The sequence below is a fragment of the Aspergillus flavus genome, chromosome 4 (assembly GCF_009017415.1).
Source record: "Aspergillus flavus chromosome 4, complete sequence".
Taxonomy (NCBI): Eukaryota; Fungi; Ascomycota; class Eurotiomycetes; order Eurotiales; family Aspergillaceae; genus Aspergillus; species Aspergillus flavus.
In genome coordinates this window covers 4041079-4066418 of record NC_092405.1, presented here as the reverse complement: position 1 = coordinate 4066418, position 25340 = coordinate 4041079, and the positions used below count along the sequence as shown (strand labels likewise).

Genomic DNA, 25340 nt, shown 5'->3' with positions numbered 1-25340 from the left:
CTGCGGGACCATAAATAGATCTGGTCAGATGTGGGGTATTGTTTACTCAGTAGTCAGAGACTCAGTACAGTACATGTTTCCCTCTCCCTTCGTTTCAACAAAAGTACTCGATGCAAGTCGGATGCACAGCCACCACTCCAGATCTTCGTCTGCATGGATTTACCGTTCGGGAAAATAGGAAACAATGAGTATCTTAATATTACTGCGCCATCTAATTGGAGAGTTGGATTTCCGGTGGTGACTGTGATACCCGCCCACACTACGCCGTAAGTGGCAGCCTAATAGGAATGAGCCATTCAGCTGCTGTCTCGGAATGGCGGGGCAATGGGCGGGACTAAATTAATTACGCTCAGCTTGATCCTCTTTGCATCTTTCTCACTCTGGTTAAATACTACTAACCCCCCATCCGCTTTCTCGTCTTTCTTTACTGTAAAGCTCTCTGCAGGTTTTCTGCCATTCCTGCTGTGTAGCATCTGTCAATCCTTTTTATTTGTTATTCCACCCGAGTCGCAGATAGTGAGCGACGGTCATGTCCAACCGAGACGACCACCTGGCCTACGGCCAGTATTACGGCCAAGATGGGACTCGTGGCGGTCAAGGTGAAAGTACGAGGGGCTTCGTTGGAGATACTTTCAAGATGCTCAAGGAAACTTACAAGAGCCATCATTCGCGCCAGGGAGCTCCCAGGCCCCAGCAGTCTCAAGGCCAGCAGTCTCAAGGCCAAGGATCCAACCAAGATTACTACGGTGTAAGCCAGTTACATTACCAATGTGCCAATGATACCGCAAGGCTGACGTCCATTAGGGCCAGAACAACCAGCAGAGCTCATTTCAGAACACATACGGACGTCCTCCTGAGCCCCAATATCAAGATCCTAACAAGCCTCAGGGTAAACCTCAGGGCAAGCCTCCCAAAGAGGATAAGCTCTCCGGGCTATTTGGTAAAATCCAGGGCGCTGTTGCAGAAATCGGAACCGATCTCGGTCAGCGTATAGGAACCGCACTCGATCCACAGGCGTATGCCGAATATGGACAGGTAAAGCCACAGACGCAGCACAGATTCGGCAGTTTCGCCCCGGATCGACAGGGCAACGACGTCAAGTGGTATGTGGACGGATGTACCTACTTCTACGCCGTTTCAAAGGCGCTAGAGAGCGCGCGAGAATCAATCTGGATCTTAGATTGTAAGCCCCTCTGTCCTCGGGTTATTCATACTTGAATTTGGGCTAACAACCCCTCAAAGGGTGGCTTTCTCCCGAGCTTTACTTGAGACGACCTCCCACAAAGAATGAGCAATACCGACTGGATCGGATGCTGCAGTCAGCAGCGCAACGTGGGGTAAAGGTCAATATCATCGTGTACAAGGAAGTCACTCAGGCATTAACTCGTATGTACAACATTCTACCTCGAACAAGATGACTTCTGGCGATTTTCATGCTAATAGTGCTAACTTGAGTAGTCTCTTCTCATCATACCAAGCACTGCCTTGAAGATCTCCACCCAAATATTGCCGTGTTCCGCCATCCTGATCATCTGCCGGACCGTCAGAATTTGGCTGACGATATCTCTACGTCTCTTCACAACTTGGCATTGGATGCGAAAAGTCTCGTCCAAATGTCAGGAGATGCCATCAAAAACATCTACGGCATGCACGATGATGTTGTCCTCTACTGGGCACACCATGAAAAGCTTTGCGTCATCGATGGCAGGATTGCATTCATGGGAGGTCTAGATATGTGTTTTGGCCGCTGGGATACAAACCAGCACGCACTCGCCGATGTCCACCCGGAGGACGTAAACGAGAGCGTGTTCCCAGGTCAAGACTACAACAATGCCAGGGTGCTCGATTTCCAGGATGTGGCCCATTGGGAGAAGAATCAGCTTGACCGAAAGACATCCTCCCGCATGGGTTGGTCGGATATCTCCGTGAGCTTGCACGGCCATGTCGTGGAGGATTTACGACGACACTTCATCGAACGTTGGAACTTTATCTACGATACGAAGTATGATTCACGCAAAGATGCGAGATACTCCAGGCTCGCATTGTACGGTCGTCCTAGCTCGTCAAACCGCCCACAGCAGCCAGGTGCTCAGCAGCAGCAGAGTACATCTCCCCGGCCTAGCACTAGCAGCCAGGGAGCACCTAGCTACCAGCAACCTCCGGCGTCACCACAGCCGAATCTATCGACTAAGCCCCAGGCACAGGCAACAGGTAACCAAGCCTACCAGCAATCGGCAACATCGCCGCAGCCTGGCCTTTCAAGCTACTTCACTGCCTCCACCGCAAATAATCAAGCTACCTCTAGCCCCCATCAGCCTGCCTCTGGTGCTCCACAGTCTTCGGGTGCCACCCAAGACTATACTTACACTGGGCAATCTTTCCCACCACCACCCCCTGGGCCGCCACCATCTCAGACTCCAGCTCAGGGCCAAGGCCAAACACCAGGGCAAAGCCAAGCACCATACTATGCTTCCGCTCCGATCCAGGAACAAGCGGGACAAGGGCAACCACCACAATACTCAGCCCATTCTCCTCTCCCAACCCAGGAGAAGCCACACTCTCAAAATGCAACTCAAGCACAGGGCCAACCACCACAATACTCAGCTTATGGTTCTCCTTCGACCTACGAGCAATCACACGCTCAGCCTTTCGTTCAAGGACAAGGTCAGGGACAAGGTCAACCACCACAATACGCAGCTTACGGTTCTCCTTCGACCCACGAGCAGTCGCATTCTCAAAATGCAACTCAGGGACAGGTCCAAGCACCAGGACAAGGCCAGTCATCCTACTATGCTCCTCACCAAACTCAGGGGTCGTCGTATTCTCAGACGCCAACTCAGGGGCAAGCCCAGGGACAAAGCCAAGCGCCATACTTCCCTCCTCCCCCGACCCAGGAGCCGGCACACTCTCAAGCTCCCGCTCAAGGACAAGGCCAACCACCACAGTACGCAGCCTACACTCCTCCCGCAAACCAAGAGCCGTCGCACTCTCAGACACGTGGCATTGATGATCATTACGAGGGCACGCGCGGACACGGTGACAGGGAAAGGGGCTCGGGGCTTATCCCTCGTCGTTTCCGAGACGAGTTCACTCAGTACTCGAATGTTCTTCGTGGTCAATTGGCTGGCCAAGTCCATCAGTACCAGGATCGCCTGAGCTCATTCGGACATCCCTCCCAGCCTCGTGGAAACATGTGCTGTCAGATTGTCCGTAGCTGCTCTAAGTGGAGCAACGGCACACCTACCGAACATTCAATTGCCGATGCGTATGCTGCGATCATCCGAAACAGTCAACACTTCGTGTATATCGAGAATCAATTTTTCATTACAGCTACTGGTGACGCTCAGAAGCCGGTCAAGAACCAGATCGGTGCTGCGATTGTCGAGCGTATTTTGCGGGCAGCGCGTGCCGGTGAGAAGTGGAAGATGATTGTGGTGATTCCATCGGTTCCCTGCTTTGCTGGTGATCTAGCAGATGACTCTTCACTCGGCACCCGGGCGATTATGGAGTTCCAGTACAACTGCATCAACCGCGGGGGAAGCAGTATCTTGGAGCTGGTTTCTGATGCGGGATACAACCCCATGGAGTATATCCGGTTCTACAATCTCCGTAACTACGACCGTATCAATGTCAGCGGTCCGCTCGTGCAAGCCGAGCAGAGAAGTGGTGTCGACTATGAAGATGCTCGCAAACAGCACGACGTCAATGTGGTTGGACAGGGTGGCTATGGTCCAGGAGCTCCCGCTCCCCGTAGCGCATTCGATACCACCGCTCCTTTCCAGCAATATCAGCAGGGTGCTCGCCAGGTTCCTGGTGCCAAGACAGCCTCTGGACGATGGAACAGTGTCAGCTCGTGCTACATGCTTAATGGAGAGGATATCCGTAACGTCCCTTGGGATGGCCCTCCTGAGGCCGAGATTGACGCATTTGTCACTGAGGAACTCTACGTTCACTCGAAGGTATGTCTGTTCTTCCTTGCCGTATTGAATTCATGCACTAACGGCACAGGTCATGATTGCCGACGACCGCGTGGTTGTGTGCGGTTCTGCCAACTTGAACGACCGATCTCAGCTTGGTGATCACGATTCTGAGATTGCTATTATTATTGAGGACTATACTCCTCTGGAGTCCATCATGAACGGCAAGCCCTGGACAGCTAGCCGTTTTGCATCTTCCCTACGTCGCTACCTGTTTCGCAAGCACCTTGGTCTTCTACCACCACAGGACTACGAGCGCCCCGATGCTAATTTCGAGCCGGTCGGTGTGCCTAACGAGTTCGACTTTGACGCTCCTGAGAGCCGGCTTGTGGCCGACCCATTGGCGGATACTCTTCATAACCTGTGGAACAGCCGGGCGCACACGAACACTGAGGTATTCCGCAAGGTGTTCCACTCAGTCCCAGATGACTGCGTACGCAACTGGTCCACGTATAAGGAATTCTATGGCTACTTCTTCGACAAGGCGGACAAGCAAGCGTACGGCGAAGAAAAGGATTCGCCACCCTCCCGTTATCGGTATGGACACGTTGTGCGCGATGACTTCCCGGGCGGTCCTGAGGGCGTTCGACAGGTCAAGGAGCTGCTCAGTAAGGTCAAGGGCACGCTGGTGGAGATGCCATTGATGTTCTTGATTGAAGAGGACGTTGCGAAGTCGGGATTGGCATTGAACGATATCACGGAGCCGATTTACACATGATTCTAGCTAATGTCGCTGTTTTGGTAGTTTGCCTGGATTCTTGCCATTGAGTTTCTAACTAAATGAATTTAAATTTTTTTTTTGGAATATTGATCCATTCAGTCGTTCATTCATTGAACCATTTATTTTTATGCATAGCTTACCAAACCCGTCTTGATGCCAAGGCTCTTTCATCCTCTCATATTGTTCTTGGAACAACAATATATCCAGACCTTTTCGCAATGGCCCGAGATTGTTCCTCCCGGACGAACTACTGACTGGAACCTTCCACCATTTTACTCCCTCCTCCTCGCTGCGTCCAAAATAGGAAAGTAGGTATCTGTATAGCGGCTCATGTGGGCCACGTGCCGCGGGACAGCGAAGCCGCCGACTGAGATACGGGGATCTGGACCCGCTGGATGCTCTGCGTTAAAGACCGAACTTAGGAATCTGACTGGATCAAGATAACCCACTGCATTCACCGAGGTGCACTGAAGAAAGAACGGCAATGTTGATCAATACCGCCTCTGCCACGATCTCCCCATTCACCCTCGGGAACCCGCCATCATGATTGGCCCCCGCGTCGAGAACAATATCAAGAACGCCCCGAGGCCGTGGGCCAGTCAATGCATTCACTGGATCCCGAATTAGCATTGACCTGTCATCTCCTGTCCTGGTTTCTTTTCTTTGTCCGGGCCCTATCAATCTTGGGCCACACGAACCCGTGGTGCTCAATGCTTCCAATCTCAACAATCTATCTCCAAAAGAATGAGATCGGGATGGACTATTCACTGAGCAGATCGACCCTGGAGAAACAGATATAAAGGCCCTTCAAACCCTCCAGATCACTGCTTCTTCTCTTCATCATCCACACTCATCTCCAAACAACCAAATCTTCTATCCAAACCAATCTTCCTTCCAGGAAACCCAATCAGTCAACATGTCTCCCTCCGTCAAGAACACTGCTATTGTCAAGGGTATGTCTACTCACCACCCACCCCTTCCAATACACCACAGAACCAACTAACAAAAAAACAGCCTCCCCCGGTGGCGGCTGCGTTATCATGTAAACGCGCCGCAGTAACTCACCCCCGAGCCAGAATTCCACCACCACACCAGCCAACTCGTTAACTGCCACGCCTCAAGACCAAACATGACCACCTCGGCTTACTTCTCACGTTCCGTTCTACCCAGCCCCTGACAATAGTCAGGGCCACTCAAATATGCTCAGAAAATCAACAAAAAAAATATCTCGAACCCTTGGGAGGAAGACCAACGGGCCCGTTGGACAGGGGATGACTGGTTGTTTGTGTGCCTACCTCTTTCTTCGCTATCCTGTTCGCATCCGCTCCTTTTGTGGTCTTGTCGTCTTGGTTGCTGGGAATTCTTGGTCATGTAGGATGGGATAGTTTGAATTTCATACATACTTTGTTTTAAATTTTTCTACTTTCGACTGTAGCATTCTAAATAATGTAGGGCTATAGGAGAATATACAGAGTAAGGTAGTACTGCAGTTGTACCATGGTACTGAGACTAGTCTGGACTGTTACTAGTTACGTTGTGCATGTTCGTAGCCTGGTTGCTTCTGTGATACAGGTCAGGGGTTGTTTGCGTTACCTTGGTTCCTGGATCTTGGGACTGGGTTTGTATAGTTTGTTTTTGTGCATAGAGACTTATATATGACATAGTCAATTTTTGCACTGTTGGTATTTAGCTAGTCAGGATGTATTTGGTGGTATTTTGGCTTGGAAGTATGCGGTATAATGTGTATATTTTGCCAGCAACATTAATTATCATGGGGTGTCTGATCACCACAATTTTTTTTTTTTTTTTTTTTTTTTTACCTTTTCTTTATTTGTTAAGAAAACGGAGTTGCTAAATTACGTAGTGTTGAATCTCTTATTGGTTATTTAGTGTAGTAAGAGGGATATTGTCTGTTAGGAGAGGTGGAAGTAGAAATGGATGGTTATATATATATTTTTGACTGTTATGGTGGGCTGGAACTTGACGCAAAGTTGTCGTCACGCTGGCAAGCTTTGACTTTTGGTTACACTTGAAGACTGAATATGCTAATAAATATGAACATATATGTGTAGATATATACCAAGTTTTACTTTGTTCTGTAGAAAGGTTACTGGGAAAGAAGATAATTGGAAGTTTTTTCTTGTCTTGTAGTCACGAGTTCATCTGTAGCTTGGTCGTGTATTTACAATAGCGACAAGTGAAAAGATAAATATATATCAGAATGCAAGCAGATCGTTTATTTACAAAGCTGTCTCCTTCCGGATCTTGTCAACCCTCGCAACATCATCCATGCTGGGTTCTTGCAGCTCGTCATCGGCACCAACGAAGGCGTCGCCCACGGCATCCTCCACCTGTTCTACAGCATGAGAGACGAGGCCCACGGACCGGGCCATGCCTACCTGACACATGTTCTCGCCGACGGCAGATTCGATCTTGCCGTCGCCGCCGTTCTGGGTGAGATCACTCTCGAAGGCGTGGAGGAGAGACTTCAGTGGCTCCAGGAAGCGGTTGCGGAAGTAGATGTAGGTTTTTTCGAGTTGGAGTTGAGCATGGAGGGTGGAGGATGACAGAAGAATGTAGTAGAGACTTAGGGCGGCATGGATGGATGGTGTGAGAGTCTGAGAGAATTTGATCCATGATGCTACGATGTCGGAGGAGACGTTTAGGAGTAACTCCGACGAGTTGAAGAGTAAGGGGAAGAGGATGGAGAAGTAATGTGGGTTGATGAATATGTCGGATTCCGGTGAGCCAGAGGGCTTTTTGTTAGCATCAAGAATTTCATCTTTCAGCCACCCTATAGCACTGTCCCTGATCAGTTGGAAACGATCATCTTCAAGGACCAGGCGAATAGTCTTGAAGCGGACAATGTGAGACGGGTGACTGTGGAGAATGGTTCCAGGGATGCGTCTGATGGAGTTGTAACTTTGTCGCGTTGTGCAAGCAGTTAGGGATAAGATGAAGCGTCGGAACTCTATCTCGGTGGAAGGCTCTCCGATTGATCGTTGCATAGAAAAGACGGTCAATGTCAGCAAAGAGTCCAGTAGTGCCTGAGGCTGCCCAAAGGCAATCTCGTCCGGCTTATCGTGAGCACCGACAAAGTTGTCAAATATCTGAGCCAGCTCAGGGAAGACGGCAATCGGGGTGACCTGTCCCGATGAGAATAGTTCGGCCATCGCAGCTCGGGCAGCCAAAAGAAGCAAAGCACCGTGCCTCTCAAGCGGAATCTCTTCCACGTTTCTAGGTGGTTCATCGAAGTCTAGCGGCTGAGGGTGTTTGTCCGCCGGCTGCGAGACGACTGCAAGAAGCTGCTTGTCATCCAACCCGAAGTCTCGAGAAAGAGCCTAAAAAGTCAGACACTGAATCTGTTGGCACACAGGGTGGACCTACCGTAATTTTCCCCAAAATCATGTCCCTCTCACTTAGTTCTTTGTTATTGGCAAATACCTCCGTCTCCGACACTTGGCCCGTCAGATGCCTTGTCTGAAGTTTCTCCTGCAAACGAATTGTCCATGACATTCCTGGATCCATAGGCCCCGAAAAGCTCAGTATGTAGGACTTTATCAGCTCGATCAGACCGAATTGGAGGAATCTCTTGATGAGCGCTGGCTCGTTGTTGCTCGGGTTAGGCGATTGAACCTCTGCCTCTGGGTCTGGCGCAGAAGCTTCGGAGACTCTTAGCACGCTGGATTCGCTTGCAGCACGGGGTGGTGGTGCAGGCCGCTTGGAAGGAGACACGTCTCTGAAAAACTCCAGAAGGGCAAGGGTTGTCTCGTTCGTCGGCATCAGGGTGTACGCTTCCAATACGGCTTGTAGAGAGGTTGCAAAAAAGCGACTCGGAGATTTCGTCTGGATGCGAGAATGAAGGATGGATAACATGGCAACGAGGGCATTGAACTTCAGGACATGCCGTGGGAGGTTATTCTGTATATTCGACTTCTCCGCATCTCTGTCGGTCGCGGCTTTCAGTTCCGTATCGACGGGTTCTGTATCATGAGCGGCGGCGGGCTCTGCTGTCTCATTCTCTTCGTCGTCGTCGTCGTCGTCGTCCTCATCCTCAGGTTGCAGTTGCATCAGGGCTTCGGACACCCGCAGGATGACCTCCCTAGGATTACCCAAGCGGGCGATATCCTGGAGACATTCGAGTGACTGAGGGAGCATGGGCAGCAGCAGCTGGACTAGATCCCAGCCAATATTGGTTGTCAAGACCTCATCTTGCAAGAGCTTGTGGAGAGTGGGCAAGCGAGCGGGGGTCAATTGGTACTCCAACAAGGTAAGGTAAGTGAGGTAATCGGTTGCTGGGGGCAAGGCCTGAACGATAGGGTCTTCTTCCTCAGCCATGATAGTTGAGATAGCACCAATGCAATGCGATGAGGGGATGACGAGGAGGGGAGGAGGAATAGGACTCAGGAGTCTAGATCGACCAGCGTGAGTGCGTAAGCGCGGGACAGTTTGATACTCACATGATGCACGGGCCCTATGATGTCATCCCTTCCCCTGATCATTAATGTAAGGATATAAGAAAAGTTGAAGGGTCCCCAACTTAGCAAACCATGGGGGACGATAGGACTATTTGAAGTCTTTTGCTACCTGTGGTATATCATTCAATGCGTTACCAGCCTGGTACGTTGCGGGCGTTGAGAATTCCATTCGATATATATATTCTGTCTTAAAGGAAGAATTCAAAAAACAAAGAAACTAATCTTCACCCCGGGCAAAACAAGAGTAACGTGCATGCGCCACAGATGACCCGAAGGAATGTCTCGAGATAAAAGAAGACGAAGTGTCTACTACTTTCTAATACAGTAGAGCTTACATCCTCTCATTTCGGAATTGGTTTAGGAGACCAGAACATCAGGTGACTGAAATCACCTGACAAGGGAGGATGGCATTAGAAATGGATTATTCAGGATTCAAAATCAAGCAAACGAATGGGGGCCATTAGCGTATTTGTATGTCGACCAAAAGTGACTAGACTATATGCAATAGTGCTGACGATCACTATATGAGGAACGGGCCAAGGATGCATAAAAATGATCCATGGTAGTCAGGGGGACGTGCCCAGGAGTTATGAAGTTATGAAATCGATTCCAGAGCATAAGGGAGACGATCTCCCACGATCTCCCGGTTCATTCGATTGCTGAAGTATACAAGTGTAACACAAGTGTAACTATCAATGCTTGAGAATTAGCTTATTTTTCGTTCTATTTTCTGGGAAACAAACAAGGAGGGCAAAGCATGCAAAATCCAAAAAAGTAAGCAAGGCAGGAAGAAGGAAAAATAAAAAAGATAAACTAAAAAAAAATAAAAAATAAAAAAAAAAAGCCAAGCGGGAGGTGCCGATAAACCCGAAATCAAGAAGGATGATGACGCTGGATGCCAACGGTGATTGGTGGTAGCAGGTTCTACCTCCATTAAGGCAGATCCGCCTTGCAACACTTCCACATCCGCGCCGTACCGAAAGCCATCCTTCCCACCTTCAATTCCCTCTCTTTGGCTGCTCCAGCGAAGCTCTCTCCTCTTACCCTCTCTGCTCTGTATAATACGTCCCGGTAAACTTCTTGGTCCAACTGCGTGGTTCGCTTTTCCTCTTTGGGGTTGAATTGAATCCTTGGGTCACTTTGCGCCTCCATTGTTCGATTTCCTTATCCCTCCTTGATTGAAGATCCAAGTCGACCCAGAACTTCGCGCACAGTTCCGTCTAGAGTCTGGCCGCCTACGGTGTCTGACTTTGAATAATAATAATCCTAGTATAAGTGGAGCAGTCTCGGGGAACCACGCGACTGCTCTCCACCTACGTCTGAGGAGTCAGAAGCCATAAGGCGAACAACGACCCTCAAGAAACATTGACAATACCTGTTTCTCAGACGCGTCGAGCTTGCTTTAGTAATATACAACGCAATGGCAACTGAAATGCAGTCCTTCTACACGCCCTCGACCTCGACGCACATCTCCTCCCACGCTCCAGCCGCGGTCGACGAGCTGATTAATAAGTACTCTTCCACCATGTCGACCTCTACGATCCCAAATTCCTCCGGTGTCAGCCATCTGACGATGAAGAACCCTCGCCGGAATGTCATACAGCGGTTTGCTGATCGTGTCCGCCTCGAATACTACCGGTACGAAGTCACATTCGGACTCTACGTCATGACGCCGGGCGAGAAAGTCGTGGCCAACTCCTTCGTGATGGTGGTGCTATCACTGCTTTTATGGGCCCTACTGCTGTATTTCCCAACACTGCTCTACCAGAAGCTGATCCGCCTCGTATGGCTCTTGACCGGCCACAGCAGCGAGGAGATGGGTGCCGCTTTGGGCATCTTGGAAACCCATGTTGGCTCTCTGTCTTCGTCATTTTCTGGGGAGAGTGCGTTGTAAGAGAGACCGAGTCAGCGCGCATGGTATAAATATACATCTCAAAATTTCGATGCTGGTATTCCTTCTGCATTGGTGCTTTTGTATCGATGAGACATTGGGAGATCATTTCTGGTGGTATGTCTCGTTCAGCCTACTCCATATCACCGTGAAAGCTAACGATGTTCCGTTTGCTTCCTAGATTGTTACATATACTTTGTTCTTTATTATGGAGTTCGCACGGGGCGTTTTGGTCTTTGTCTATACTGGAAAGCGGCTCGCCGCAAAGATTTAATGAATTGAATGGTAAGGACCGACTTATAATGTGAGCACGAGTACCTCCGGGCTTGGGGCAAGAGATAATGTGTACTCGAAGCTGGAGTGTCCAGCGGGACCTAATGCCAGACCGCTTGGGCCAGAGATCCGCCTTTTTTGTTTTCTTTCACATATATGCTGTTGATTCCTTGACTACCGGAGCAAATGTGGACAGTCTGTTGACTACTACATGATCATTGGTACGCGGTTAGTAATGCTTAATGTCAAAATACGAGTCCATGTACAATAAACCATATGGGATGTTAAAGTACATGGGTGTTAATCTACATGAAAAACACACTGAATTAGAGAGCTTAGTAGGGGTGAGTTGTATAAATAAAATACGATCAATTCTCACACTGAAAATTGCGATTTGTTGAGGATAGACGTCGGGGTGGCAGAGCAGAAAAAAAAAAGTTAAATACGAAGTATGTACAAACGCCACCGTTCAATAGGAACAGGACTGGAGTAAACACGAGGCTAGTGGTGGAGATAAAATCATACTCCGTACACCAGCCACAAAAGACAGCTCAGCCTTAGGGATTTGGTCGTCATCCAGGAGTGCGTGGCCGGGGGTTTCACTTGACACTTGGGTTCATAATGACTGCTGACGACAATAATTGATCGGCAAACCCAAAAATAGTGCCACACCCGCGAATTCGACTGCCTAACATCACTTTCTCTGACAACTTCAGCCCTCTTCTCTATAGTGAATAGAAAGGCATATCATCTGTTCAGTATCCGAATCGTCTTTTTTGTTTTCTTTTGCTTTTTTCTGCATAGAACTCTTCCGTCTTACCATTTTCTTCATCCGACACCTTTTCTCCACTATCCTTTGTTGCGTGCACATAAGCTTCCGCATTCTCTAATCCCCGATAGCTTCTTAAGGGGTTGCCTGGGTTTCCGCCATTGTCGTCAGCCGCCAAAACGTGGCCGTGCATGGGTCAGAACGTTTGATCATCGACTCTTCCTGCCCGTCAACTCGGTCAGACCGTGGAATATATTTCCTTTCCCCGCAAGAAAACCATAATCCAACTTCTTATCACATCAGCGACGACCGCCAGAAAGAGAAATTTCTTTGCGTTCCCCCTTGCCTTATCGGCTGACCATTTAAGATGGCAGCGAACAGCTACTACAACACTGGGTACAGCAACAACCCACCCACGTACGAACAAGCCAACCCTCATACAGACTCGTTCCATCGACAATCACCAGCGCCGACCTACACGGGCCCTAGTGGACACCCCTACGCGGATTCCGAACCCCCTCACATACGAGACAGCCAACATTCCTTAGGGTCCGATCAGGGCGCGTATGTGGCAGGCGGAAGGTTAAACGAAGGAGACCATTATGCAGAGAATATCCCTCTGAAGGAGAACACTCAATACTCAAACGGCCCACCACCTGCCAACTGGATGCAGCAACCGACGCATTACCCCCCAGACCCTGCCATGTTGGAATCAGCGCCCAACCGAAGTAGAGGGAAGAAGAAGGGCTTCTTCAAGAAGAAGATCCCATTCGTGACCTATATCCTCACTGTGGTACAAATTGCGGTATTCATCGCAGAGTTGGTCAAGAGCGGTATGTCAGACCTCAAGCGAAGAATTACAAGAACTAGTTGGACTAACTGGCCCTGTAGGACAACTCACCGGATCCCCGATTCAGACGAAACCTCAGTTCAATCCGATGATAGGACCCTCGGCGTACATCCAGATCAACATGGGAGCGCGGTACGCACCATGTATGAAGAATGTCGACAAGGTACAGAACTCTCCGGTGGACTTCCTCATGCCTTGCCCGAATTCAACCACAAATGCTTTGGAGTGCACCTTATCTGAATTGTGCGGCTTCGGCGGTGTTCCAAACCCGCACCTCGGTGGTTCCCTCGATGATCAGCCGGAGCCCAATCAGTGGTATCGGTTTATCGTGCCTATATTCCTTCACGGTGGTTTCATTCACATTGGTTTCAACTTGCTTTGTCAAATGACGATGGGAGTTGATATGGAGCGGATGGTCGGGTGGTGGCGGTATGGCTTGGTTTACTTCGCTAGTGGTATCTGGGGGTTCGTCCTTGGAGGTAACTATGCGGCTCCATTCCAACCGTCTTCGGGCTGCTCAGGTGCCCTGTTTGGTATCCTTGCACTTTTCATCTTGGATCTTTTCTACACCTGGAAAGAGAGACCGTCTCCATTTGTGGAGTTGATTATCATGGTCCTTGGTGTTGGAATTTCTTTCGTCCTAGGTCTGCTACCGGGCCTGGATAATTTCTCCCATATTGGTGGGTTCATCATGGGCCTGGCCCTCGGTCTCTGCATTATGAGATCGCCGAACGCACTTCGGGAGCGTATTGGGCTCGCCCGTAACCCCTATGTGGCGATGAGTGGTGGTGCTGGTCCCACTTCCGATGACGAGAACAAAACCACGACCGGCCCAAGTTTCGTCAACCTCTTCAAGGGACGGACGGGCCCCAACTCGTCTTCAGAAACGGCTGGTCCCTTGGGCTTCTTTAAGGGCCGGAAACCACTGTGGTGGGCATGGTGGTTGGTCCGGGCTGGAGCTTTGGTTGCGGTTATCGTTGGATTCATCCTCCTGATTGTGAACTTTTACAAGTACCCTAAGTCTAATTGCTCGTGGTGTTATAGATTGAGCTGTTTGGTAAGTCAAGATGCTCTCGGCTGTATTTGATCACTAGCTGACTGGTAATAGCCCGTGCACGATTGGTGTGAACAAGGCATGGAGCCCTTCACAATCACCAATACCACCACCACTACCGGCAACTGATGATGTGTACCATTTCTTTCGCACTTCTGCTACTTATTGATGACTCTGTCGCATTTGTTTACGTAACGATTCTTCCTGCCTTCATAGCTGTAAACTGTTTTGGGCTCATACTCTGTTTCGGGACATCTTCACGGCATTTGACTGGCGGCGTTGAGTGATGATTGCCGCTTATTTCCTGTGGATTTATTTATACCCTTGCAAGGGCATCGCGCGTATAATCACTTTTGTGATGAGCGTCTCCGAGATGGAGACGAATGGGATTTGATGATTCAATTCTATACCTGTATTAAACTTCGCTATGTAGAGAAAAATACAGCCATCTGGATAGGCTTATACAAAACTAGACTGGCCTCTGTGGCCTTGTCATTGCGCGTACTTTGAGGTCGACACGTACAAGTGACGTGGCTGAGCCACTGATAGCACAGCCATGAAGACACTCTAAATTTATCCTGTCCTGACACGGATGGGCTGTGTGCCGTAATACTGCGGGCGGTAATTACGGACGATTCCACTCCCGGCGATCCTGACGGACGATCGATCCGCTTCAACCACCACTTGATTTCGTAATTTCCTTCTCTTTTCTTGGCTTCTCGAGTGCCCTTTCACTCTGTCGGTTGTTGTCTGTCTTGTTTTTCTGTTCCACTATTGCTGCACCCCTCTGTATTTCATTTAATCTCTTAAATCTTACTATTTACCATTAACCCTTGGGTTTTCCGTGGCCTACCGCGGAGTTGGAGGAAGTACTGCTTATCGCGATGAATTAAGTCTCTTAATCCAGATAGACTCATGATAAAGCCATCGACTGGCTCTATAGTGTACCTCAGATACTCACAATGGCGACTTTAGCCGCCTCACCGCCATCGTCACCGTCCTGGCCCAAACGACGTCCTCGGGCTTGGGCTCTCCGATGTGAACGCTACTGCTGCGCGGCGGCGTCTTTCTTCCCATTAGCATTCGTCTACGGTTTGACAACATGGGCGGTCTATGTGGAAGCCAGTATTGGTCTAAGGCCGTCGCGAAATTCTTGGATCGGTGGGTTACTCCGGTGGTAATCGGAACTCCGCTCGAATGCGCATACTGACTGCTTTGGACCATCAGGCCTACCCACTTCGATTATCGGCATCGCCCTCTATATTTGTCTTAACGCCTCGTATAGCGTTGCGGTGTTCACTGATCCCGGCTCACCACTATCGAGCAACAGACGACATGAATATAGCGCTCTGCCGGTTACGGAACTGCCGGAGTTCACTTCATATACCGTGAATTCCATGGGAGGATCCCGGTTTTGCAAAAAATGCCAGTGTCCTAAACCGGATCGGGCGCATCACTGTTCGACCTGTAAGCGATGTGTTTTGAAGATGGACCATCATTGCCCGTGGCTCGCGACGTGCGTTGGGCTGCATAACTACAAGGCCTTTCTCCTGTTTCTTATTTATACATCGATATTCTGCTGGGTTGATTTCGCGGTGGCATCGAGTTGGATCTGGACCGAGGTACTCAATGATACGCGGTATATGGACACCATTTTACCCGTCAACGTGGTCCTGTTGGCGATACTTGGAGGGATTATTGGATTGGTGCTGTCGGGATTTACCATCTGGCACATTAGTCTTGCCGTGCGTAACCTGACCACAATCGAGTGTTTGGAAAAGACGCGCTATGTATCTCCGTTGCGGAAAGCGCTGGATCGTCGCCGCTACGATAACATACTGGGTAATGGTCACAATGGCCATGAAAACGACGACCCTGAAAGTCTCGGGCATCGGCTTCAGGACTATGGTAATCAGATCTTGGACGCCCATGCGAATGCGATCCCCGGAGTCACACGACCGGAGGAGGGAGAGGAGGCCCTTCCTGCCTACTCTCAATCGGGTCCCGGGGGCACTCCCGCCCAACAGGCCCTGTCGCGATCATATGCGGACTTGGAGAGGCAACGCGAGCATGATCGGTACCATAGTTATCTTGACGAAGAGGATAATGAGAAGATGCCGAACGCTTTCGATCACGGATGGCGTCGGAATCTCCTGCACTTATTCGGTGACCGGCCACTTCTCTGGCCAATTCCTGTGCACACTACGACTGGTGACGGTTGGCATTGGGAGCCCAGCTCGAAATTTATCGAAGCGCAGGACAGGGTGCGACAGAGACGGGAGCGGGAGGCTAGTGAAGAACAACAATACTATCGGGACCTCTACCAGCGTAACATGAACAACAGTCGGAGCTGGCTCGGGACGGACGCAACACCATCGATGTATATGCCCCACCAGCCGTCAAACGTCTATCAGGAAACCGAGCGCCCTGCAACGGGTGTATCGATGAAGACCTTGGCACCAATGTCACCGCGTCCAAGACCTGGGGACAGTGATTTCGAAGATGTTGAGGAGAGTCATGATTTTCTGCAAAGTCGGAATGATCACTTAAGTGCCCCGCGAAAACCTGGGGTACCCGCCAAACAACATGGACAATCGGACGAATGGCGAGATTGGGATTAGAACTGATCACGATCTATATTTAGCGTCATTTCTTTACTATTTTCCTTTTTGTGCATACTATGATTTATGTAGGTTATACTGTGTTCATATTACAGACGGATGTCCTCGTGGGCGCAACGGTTGCATGCTAGGCTGGAAGCCAGGAGTTATGTCGATATCAGTCCATAATGATAGAAATTTTGATGTTATGTTTCGTTATTTTCTAGCAAGTGTCTGATCAGACCCGTAGTAGTCGTGGCCGCTGTTGATGCCTGAAAACAACGGCAACAATAGCCCGCAACGTCATTCAGCGACTGGACAGTTGGCATCATCTAAATCTCCAACCAACCAATAACCCATTCTTCTTGTCAGACAACCCCCTGATGGCGTGCATATAGTCGCTGCATGTCCTTAGCACCGCAGCACACGCCATTCACCAAATCACCTCACCAACCATAACCTCCCAAACAACAATAACAACCACCACCAATCGCCCGCGCTAACACCACCAAATCGCAAATCCACTCATCCAAACCATAATTACTCCAACGAGAAGAGGCGCACCTCAAGCATACACTCAAAATGTCCCCCTCCCTTCGTCGCCTAATGAAAGAAGCCGCCGAGCTATCCGCCTCCCCTTCCCCACACTTCCACGCTCAACCCGTTTCCGATTCCAACCTGTACGACTGGCACTTTACAATCGCCGGCCCCCCGGCTCCCTCACCTTACGCCTCGGGAATCTATCACGGCCGCATAGTTCTACCCCCAACGTACCCGCTCCGGCCCCCGAGCTTCCGCTTCCTTACCCCCTCGGGCCGGTTTGAAGTCAATCGGGAAATTTGCCTCAGTATCTCGGGGCACCATGAGGAGACGTGGCAGCCTGCGTGGGGGATCCGGACTGCGCTGCTGGCGATAAGGAGCTTCATGGACGGAGATGCGAAGGGACAGGTCGGTGGTTTGGATGTCTCGGAGGAGGTGAGGAAGGATTATGCCCGCCGGAGCGGGGATTGGTGCTGCGAGGTTTGTGGGAAGAGCAATGAGGCCATTCTAGGACAGTGGAGGGATTATTGCAAGGAGAACGGGGTGGAAGTTGGGGATATGGGCGATGAGAAGGTTGTTTCTCCTGCGGCTAAGGAGGAGGGCGAGAAGGGTGATACCGATGCGACTCGACAGGAGGAACAGCCTGAGAAAATAGTGCAGGATGAGCCCGTGGCTGTATCACAGAAGTCAGTGCCGCAACAGCCGGCTCCAGAAGTTGTTCAGGCTGCGTTTTCTCCTCCCCCTCCTCCTTCTACGTCTGTTACTACTTCTACGTTGGTACCAGGGTCGAGTGTGCAAACAGATTTCGCGGCGCCGGCCCCGCGTCGACCTGTTACTTCGTATCCTGCGCAGGCTGTTGCTTCGCCGCAGTCTGAGGATCCTTGGCTGGATCGAGCTATTATCGGCGTGCTGGTTGCGCTGGTGTTCATGATCCTTAGAAGGATGGCTTACTCGGAGGATTAGTTTGGATTATGGTTTGTTTGGATTTGGTCTACTATGAGTTCGTCTATGTTTGGATTTCTCGGAAGTGTTGGGTTTATTTGAGCGGTTGGCGTTTGGATGAATAAATGAATTGGGTATTTTGGAGTGATTCTACAGGACAGGTTACTTGGTATCATCTCCATCTTTCAATTTAGCGAATTTATTGGAGTACAAATGGTTATGTTCAAATATGGAGACATTTTATGATCGCTCTTGAGTTGTCAACTGTCGATATGTAACTCACTTATAGACTCACCCGAACATCCCCGTTCTATACCGCAGTGTATATGCGCCCACCCCCACCAGCAAGTTGAGTCAGAAAGGTTTTTCAAAAGCAAACCCGCAGCAAGGAAATGAGTCTAAATGCATGTATTCAGTCCAATTCCCTCTTGACACCACTATACAGATTATCTGACCAGGTAAGTGCCGAGTCACCCATGCCGTTTCCATTGTCCAGACCACAATTGGCTCTCACGCCAGATAGTCGCTCCACCTTTTTCATGTAGATCTCGACTGACTCGCGATAGTAGGAAATTCAAGTATCCACTCGTTATCCCCGAGAGGTAATCAGCAAGATGTCCGAGTCCGAAGTCCGAACCCACAGACTATACCACTAGAGATAAATATTGCGACGTAGACCTTTTGTTCAAATCAGAGAACCTATATACCAAAAGAGTCAAATAAGGAAGAACAAGAGACCAAAATGTCAATCGACGATACCCCTAAACCCCTCCAGATCGTTATTATCGGTGCTGGCATCGCTGGACTGAGTGCGGCTATTGCTCTGAGCAAACAGGGTCATCATGTCACTGTAAGTAACTCATTTGCATTCATCGACTCTCTTATAGCTATGAAGAGTCAACGTATATGACAGTCAACTAACAGACGCAACACAACAGGTCCTTGAAAAATCCAAGTTCGCCAGAGAAACGGGCGCAGCTATCCACGTACCCCCAAACTGCACGGCGATGTTGCAATGGATGGATGTTGATCCAAAGGACTTTGGAGGAACTTTGATTGAACAGGTATGAGACCTACTCAACTATGGCCTCACTGAAACAATCAGGTAAACAAAGCCTAAGATACCATATAGATCCATCGCTATGATTCCAACGGCGAACTGAAGTACTGTAAAGAGCTCTCTGGTATCCGTGACCAGTGGCAGGCTGTATGCACCTACATCTCTACCCCTACCCATACCACCGAGTCAAATACAATAATATCAAACTAACAAAAGCAGGAGTGGTACCTCGTCCACCGCGTCGACCTCCACAACTACCTCAAAGAACGTCTCGCCCGAACCCAAGCCACCCTCCACCTGGGATGCAAAATCACCCATATGGATATCGAAAGCGAACAACCCACCGTAACCTTAGATGATGACCGTGAATTTACCTGTGATCTCTTACTCGGCGCAGATGGTCTACATGTACGGTCACTATCCAACCCACCAACTAACCTTTTTGCAATACTAAGAATAGAATAAAACTAACGAGCAAAAAAGTCCATCCTCCGCACGCACATCGTCCCCAACTTCCCCTCCCCCTACCCAGAAGGAAAGTCCACATTCCGATGGCTCCTCAAAACAGATGACATGAAGAACGACGAAGCCACAAAAGACGTAGTCGGCGATCCAGGCGTATTCGTCGAATGGGCAGGCAACGACAGACGTCTCGTTGCGTACCCGTGTTCAAATAACAAGATTTACAATCTATGTGGGTTTATGCCGACGGCTGAGTCGGGGAAGTATGCTGAAGGTATGTATCGTGTCTTTTCACTTACATACAAACTACACTATTTGAGTGTCTGGCAACGAATACTAAAAAGCTATGAAAATAGGCTGGCAAGCAGTCGGCGATAAATCAGCTTTGGCAAAGGGCTTCTCGGGTTTCGCTCCCTCGGTCCAAAGGTTGATCGACATGGCGGGTGATGATCTGAAGGTGTGGGAGTTGGCTGATATGGAGAGAATGCCGGCTTGGGTTAGGGGGAGGGCTGCGTTGGTGGGTGATTCGGCGCATCCGTTTCAGCCTTGTATGTTTGTTTTCTTTTACCCTTCTCTTATCTCTAGTTGATTGTGGTGTTTGACATGGATGATTGTACTGTTGATATGAAGCTAACCAGATAAAAATAGATATGGGCCAAGGCGCCGCAATGGCCATTGAAGACGCGCTAAGCATAGCAACTCTCCTTCCACTGGGTACCAAAGCCGAGGATATTCCATCCCGACTAGCGATCTATGAGAAAGCACGCCAACCGCGGGTTGATTATATCTTGAAGTGTACCCGACTGAACGGGGCAGATGAGAATGATCCGTCTGTGGAGAGGATGACTGGTAAGATTACTCTTTGTACTTTGCATAAGGATGCAGGTCGGGGATGCTGACAAGACAATGTAGCTGCGGAGATGGTCAAAGTCATGGGTATTTGCTTTGACCATAATGCCATTGAGCATTCGAGGCGGCTTTTGGAGGAAGATGAGCGGTGTTGATTGTAGGGTTAGGGTTTGTAGTATACGTGCTGTTGATGTAGGGTAAGGGGTTGTGCTGCATTTTTCCATGTGTGCTGTACGTATATACATGTCATTAGACTGTCACTTGGATATATCTCTTGTAGAAAAGTATGGTGTTATCAATAAGTATCTGCTCTACTAATGTTGGTATTCCCAAAGTCACCCAATTGGCATCCAACGGCGCTGTTCTACACTAACCATCGTCACGTCTTCACCGCAGGTAAACCCCCATTGAAAGCTAGGCATTCTTGCTATAACACGGGTATATCATAAAAAGTTCTCTTTATCGAGATAATCCCTTCCTAGACTATAAAACCATCATGTACTATGTTATGCTGAGTCAACCGAGCACTGAAGCACTGTTAAAAGCATCATGAAACCCTGACAGTAAAGCGTCTTAGCAATCCATGTCAATTGCCCAGATAGACAATTGTCGGATCGAACGAATACCTCCAACAAGATCGATGGCGAACACAGTACAGACATGATACTGACATTCCACTGAACTTTGGTTGGCTTCGACTGGAATTACTCCAGAAGCGTGTATAATAGAACTTCTCGGCGAAATACTGGCGTCTTCATAGAAAGCCTCGTTACTTGAGTGACCCAGGTAAAATCACCTAGACTTTGTTTCTTCACCTTATTTGTCCCAGCGTATTGTTTCCACTTTCTTTTAGCTTTGGGTAAGTAGTCATTGGCTAATTTGATGGCGTGAGCTTGTATAGTGAGGAGAAATATGTCTCGAAGGCCAAGATACAATATGGGATGCGGTAATGGCTGGTAGGAAGAGAAGCAAACAACACGACATCTCCAAAACCGTTATCGAGGAAGGGGTGCACCGCACATGTACAGCGTACAAAGTGCGTCTTCTGCTTCTTGATGAGTTGTAACATAAATGCTAACATAAAGCAAATTGCTATCATCTTATTTTTGATCTTTGAAGACGGGTGCATCCTCGCCACGTCCGTAGATCTACGTGTGCGAGTGAAAGGCCTTGCGGATATGGAGCGTACTAGTAGGCGTACTGACACTAGTTCCTACAATAGGCATATCTCCTGATATCGTGGCGAGACTGCAGGTTTCTTGACGGCGGGGGTAAGTAGTGGCTGGTGGAGCTCCCGCCGAATCTGCAAAATTTTTTTCATCACTTTTTTTCTGCTTGTCCTGGCAGATCTTTCTCCTAGCACACCTCGAATGGAGAGTTTTGGCCGTGTGCGAAGCCAGGGAAATGACTAAAACCGGGGTAAATGCTACCTCGTGGCCAGTTGTAGTCATGGTTTCTCTAAAACCAAGGTGCTGGGATGATCCGATACTACTGCTGTAAATAACAACACGATCGAGGGTGTGGTTTGTCCTCTTTCAACCATGTTTCCTTGCGTGTATGCCTACTCTGAGCCGGGTGCTTTTGTTCGGGTACAGCAGCATAGCATGCCTTTGCAAATGCAAATATAACCGGGAAGGATCCAATATTGGGTAATATGTCGCAGTGGGGGGATGAACGTGGGAGGCATTGGTGGGTGTCTAGGGCTTGGAGCGGGCGCCGTCTGGGAGGTCCTGTTGGCCTCCTGCTGTCTCATCCTCCCTTTCTCCGAATGCTTGAAGTAATGCAACTCCGTTCTGGGTTTAACCCAGCAACAGCACAAGTTCTCACCTACGACCCTCCGCCACTTTCTTCTTGCTATAGGATCTGTGGGCGTCTATTCAATGATGCCTTTTATATGCAGATTATGTAAAGGTCTTCTTCTTTGGGTTCTCGAAAGTATGTATACACGTGGAACATGAAGTTGACCCCCAGGAGAAGACGCATCGAATAAAGAAATGAGAAGACGGGCTGGGTACACGAATAGGTAGTCCCAGCTTCTCGAGCATGTCCCTCAATTTAGTCATGTTTTCCAAGGTCCGGCTCTTCTGCACTGGGTCACTGATCTGGGATCGGAACCCATGAAAAACATAAAATGGCATCACATGGCGAAAGCTCTCCGTCAGCTGCGTGGCCCAAGTACTCACCACACCGGCGGGGGCAAGAATCAGGGTGGGCTTGTAGAACTTTCCGACCAAGGGCAGAAAGCTCGCCTTGTAAATAAAGGCCAGCGTAGTAAGGGTCTTGCCTAAACCGCAATCATCTGCCAGAATCCCGCCGCGAATAGGAGACCGTTCCTGCTGCAACATCCACCAGACCCCGTTGGAAAAGCTGCCACACTGGAGCAGCGAGCAGGTAGTTCAGATAAAGTAAAGCCCACGTAACTCGGCACGTTTGTGAAAGTCTGCCTGGCGTTGCTCATCTTGGTTCAAGTGAGCGGGCAGGATTTATATAGCTTGATGTCAGGCGAAGCTTGGCCGGTCTCAGTACTAGCTTGAACATTATCATCTTCTCTATTCGATCCTGGTCATCTCGAAGGCCCAGAAGACTTTTAAAGACTAGGACGGACTGTGTGTCCATGAAGTGTTATAAAAGATATGCTTTTAAGAACCTATGGTTATATTAGTTGTGGTGCCTCGTTGCAATTTCAGACGGTGAGCTGTCTCTTAACCATGACTCGGAGATTAATGTAGGTGCACCCTCTGGATGATGTCCTGTTAATTATTGTAAAGACGTATTTTTTTAAGAAACAAGGGAGAGTAGTATGAATGTAAATTTGGAGAGTGATGCTTGGAGATGAGTGGGTGTGAAAAGCAAGCGTTCTTGGATTATTGACGACCGAATAAGTCCTGTCTCTACGACACCAGTTTCAGAGCTATCAAGGCTATTATCATAGTCTCGATATCATGATTTTGACCGTCATTGTGGAACTAGTTGATACAACTACCCAGAATTCGGTGTCACCAACGTCCCCATATTGGCTATCTGAGGGCGCAACGGACGGGGAGACGCAGGAACCGAAGCCTCGCGCTCCTGCTCGAGGACGCTAATATGAGCAGCTTGGGAGGACCTGGCAGGGGGCACAGGAGCCTAACGACATATATTAGCTCCGCTCCCCCGCGAAAGCGCACCGACAGCTCCTCGATGGATGAGGCTATTCAGAAGGAAGTTCTCACGGGATTCTGCTCGGCCAGCCGAGCACGCTTCGCCTCCTGAGAGGCCTTGGCGGCACCACGAACAGCGTTCTTTCGCTTTGCCATCTCCAAAGAAACAGAGACGCCGTCAATTCGTAACCCTGGCGGCGCCCCTACTGGGAAAAGAAGCCAAAATTACCGCGCAGTCTTCACTTTCGAAGTGATCCGACCCCCAGCTTCCAACGCCTTCTACTCGGTAAAGGAACAGGCTAGCAGACCACACTGAAGGAGAAAGGTGCTACCACTGTTAGAGGTTACCACATACCCGCACTCTTCTGCGACGAGATTCGTTCCCCCAGCGGAATTGAAGTCTACACGAAACCTATCGACGAAAGTAAAATTGTCGTGGAACATGCCGTCTCGATCTGGTAGGCTCAGGTTTGAAGCGTATGCCGCTTTTCGTAGGCATTTCCATAATTGAGCCCATCTGTAGAAGGAATGATCTATATTCATATTAGAATAGTGACAAGTAGAGGACCCGAGCCGCTGAAGGCGGCCTCCATGTTGACACCCGGGACAGCATATATGCCTCAACTTCATCCCAATGCTTGTTGATATAAAACTTTAAAATGTCCGTATGGCTAAATCTATTGTTCACGTACCAGTTGAGTTTCCACTCTGATGAGTTGGGGTTCGTAAGTCTGGCTCAACGAATTGTTCACCAAAGAAGGAAGGCAAGAATCTAGAATGTCATACGAAATTAACAACACCTCTATTATCTTTCTTGCTAGTTTATTGCCCGGTCTGTTGAGTACTGTATCATCCATAATCAGGAGGGTTGGCAAGTAGAGATCCAGTGGTATTTTCAGAATACCATTTCGAACCCCGAAATGTGGTAGAATTGGAACCACGCTGTCTTTTTGCAATCTTGATCACGTCTTGCCAGAGTATACCTCTATCGGTTTCATGAGTGTAGCATTTGTTGGTGACAGGATTCCTACTGGTTTTCTAGCGGGTCACCCAGGGAGTGGGAGTGTAAGACTATGCATAAATAGCCTGTACTTCATTTTCAAGACCTCAGGAATAGTAGACTGTAGTGAGGCCGCTTCTGGGATATTGCCTTGTTCGAACTGCTCAATCCGGCAGTTTCCCATACATGTTGAATACTTCAACAACCTTATCCGGTGCTGTGAGTAGACGGTCTTCCAAGCTCGCGAGCTGGAACCCATATATGTCTTTGAATGCCTTTCTCCATTTATCAGTGACCTCTCGGTCTTTCTATTTCAAGATGAGGAAGTAATCTTCCTTGATGTTGCCACCATATGCTGCCTCGTTTCCTCGCTGGTTTGAAGACAAACCCCCAGCTTGTAGTTAATGTTCCACAATTCTGACTGCTTCTTCTGAAACTTTAGAGACATGTAGGTCATCTCCTATATCTTTCTCGACGTATTGTTGACAGGGAACGTAATTATCCAGGGAGCAGAGGATCCACTATTATCCAAATCCGGCGGTTCTGATTGAGGAGGACACTCTGCCACCATGAAGCAAGCCCACTCTCCCGGCTTCATGCTGTGATCAGGTTCTTGCATAGACCTTTCTAGTAACCCCTTGATGAAGACCCTCGAATATAACTCTAGTTTACGAGCTGGCGGGGCTGTCCCGCGTAGGTAGCAGAGGCCCTGGAAAGATCTGAAGAGTCTGTCT

The 25340-nt window shown here is 49.1% G+C and overlaps 11 protein-coding genes across 11 annotated transcripts; 6 read left to right on the top strand and 5 right to left on the bottom strand.

Annotated features, from left to right (window-relative positions):
* Positions 1-381: 381 nt before the first annotated feature.
* Positions 382-4790, top strand: F9C07_2283986 (putative phospholipase D). The gene is made up of 5 exons (XM_041292350.2): positions 382-748; positions 805-1183; positions 1243-1386; positions 1459-3959; positions 4009-4790. The coding sequence occupies exons 1-5, from the start codon at positions 530-532 to the stop codon at positions 4693-4695; spliced, it is 3930 nt and encodes a 1309-aa protein (XP_041146761.1). The 5' UTR covers positions 382-529; the 3' UTR covers positions 4696-4790.
* A 1664-nt stretch (positions 4791-6454) lies between these two features.
* On the bottom strand, positions 6455-10061 carry F9C07_2283985 (YAP-binding/ALF4/Glomulin). Its single transcript, XM_041292338.2, has 2 exons — positions 8086-10061; positions 6455-8039 (listed from the first exon to the last, which is right to left on the bottom strand). Exons 1-2 carry the CDS (start codon positions 9034-9036, stop codon positions 6939-6941), a joined length of 2052 nt encoding a protein of 683 aa, XP_041146760.2. The 5' UTR covers positions 9037-10061; the 3' UTR covers positions 6455-6938.
* Positions 10062-10109: 48 nt separating this feature from the next.
* F9C07_10390 (uncharacterized protein) lies at positions 10110-10328 on the bottom strand (the record flags this gene model as incomplete). The annotated part of the gene is made up of 1 exon (XM_071507401.1): positions 10110-10328. One exon carries the CDS (start codon positions 10326-10328, stop codon positions 10110-10112), a length of 219 nt encoding a protein of 72 aa, XP_071366685.1.
* A 268-nt stretch (positions 10329-10596) lies between these two features.
* On the top strand, positions 10597-11070 carry F9C07_10391 (uncharacterized protein; the record flags this gene model as incomplete). The annotated part of the gene is made up of 1 exon (XM_041286080.1): positions 10597-11070. One exon carries the CDS (start codon positions 10597-10599, stop codon positions 11068-11070), a length of 474 nt encoding a protein of 157 aa, XP_041146759.1.
* Positions 11071-12476: 1406 nt separating this feature from the next.
* Positions 12477-14142, top strand: F9C07_10392 (rhomboid family protein; the record flags this gene model as incomplete). The annotated part of the gene is made up of 3 exons (XM_041292349.1): positions 12477-12942; positions 13001-14016; positions 14068-14142. 3 exons carry the CDS (start codon positions 12477-12479, stop codon positions 14140-14142), a joined length of 1557 nt encoding a protein of 518 aa, XP_041146758.1.
* Positions 14143-14631: 489 nt separating this feature from the next.
* F9C07_2283982 (DHHC zinc finger membrane protein) lies at positions 14632-16844 on the top strand. Its single transcript, XM_041292348.2, has 2 exons — positions 14632-15174; positions 15241-16844. Exons 1-2 carry the CDS (start codon positions 14976-14978, stop codon positions 16632-16634), a joined length of 1593 nt encoding a protein of 530 aa, XP_041146757.1. The 5' UTR covers positions 14632-14975; the 3' UTR covers positions 16635-16844.
* Positions 16845-17195: 351 nt separating this feature from the next.
* On the top strand, positions 17196-18116 carry F9C07_10394 (non-canonical ubiquitin conjugating enzyme 1; the record flags this gene model as incomplete). Its single annotated transcript, XM_041286079.1, has 1 exon — positions 17196-18116. One exon carries the CDS (start codon positions 17196-17198, stop codon positions 18114-18116), a length of 921 nt encoding a protein of 306 aa, XP_041146756.1.
* A 721-nt stretch (positions 18117-18837) lies between these two features.
* Positions 18838-20621, top strand: F9C07_2233173 (uncharacterized protein; the record flags this gene model as incomplete). The annotated part of the gene is made up of 8 exons (XM_041292347.1): positions 18838-18945; positions 19034-19159; positions 19228-19302; positions 19375-19563; positions 19639-19891; positions 19974-20165; positions 20266-20466; positions 20530-20621. 8 exons carry the CDS (start codon positions 18838-18840, stop codon positions 20619-20621), a joined length of 1236 nt encoding a protein of 411 aa, XP_041146755.1.
* Positions 20622-21614: 993 nt separating this feature from the next.
* On the bottom strand, positions 21615-21917 carry F9C07_2107085 (uncharacterized protein; the record flags this gene model as incomplete). The annotated part of the gene is made up of 1 exon (XM_071509021.1): positions 21615-21917. The coding sequence occupies one exon, from the start codon at positions 21915-21917 to the stop codon at positions 21615-21617; it is 303 nt and encodes a 100-aa protein (XP_071366684.1).
* Positions 21918-22367: 450 nt separating this feature from the next.
* F9C07_10396 (putative helicase) lies at positions 22368-22811 on the bottom strand (the record flags this gene model as incomplete). The annotated part of the gene is made up of 1 exon (XM_071507403.1): positions 22368-22811. The coding sequence occupies one exon, from the start codon at positions 22809-22811 to the stop codon at positions 22368-22370; it is 444 nt and encodes a 147-aa protein (XP_071366683.1).
* A 1644-nt stretch (positions 22812-24455) lies between these two features.
* On the bottom strand, positions 24456-25204 carry F9C07_10398 (uncharacterized protein; the record flags this gene model as incomplete). Its single annotated transcript, XM_071507404.1, has 3 exons — positions 24456-24591; positions 24638-24677; positions 25129-25204. 3 exons carry the CDS (start codon positions 25202-25204, stop codon positions 24456-24458), a joined length of 252 nt encoding a protein of 83 aa, XP_071366682.1.
* Between the last annotated feature and the right edge of the window lie 136 nt (positions 25205-25340).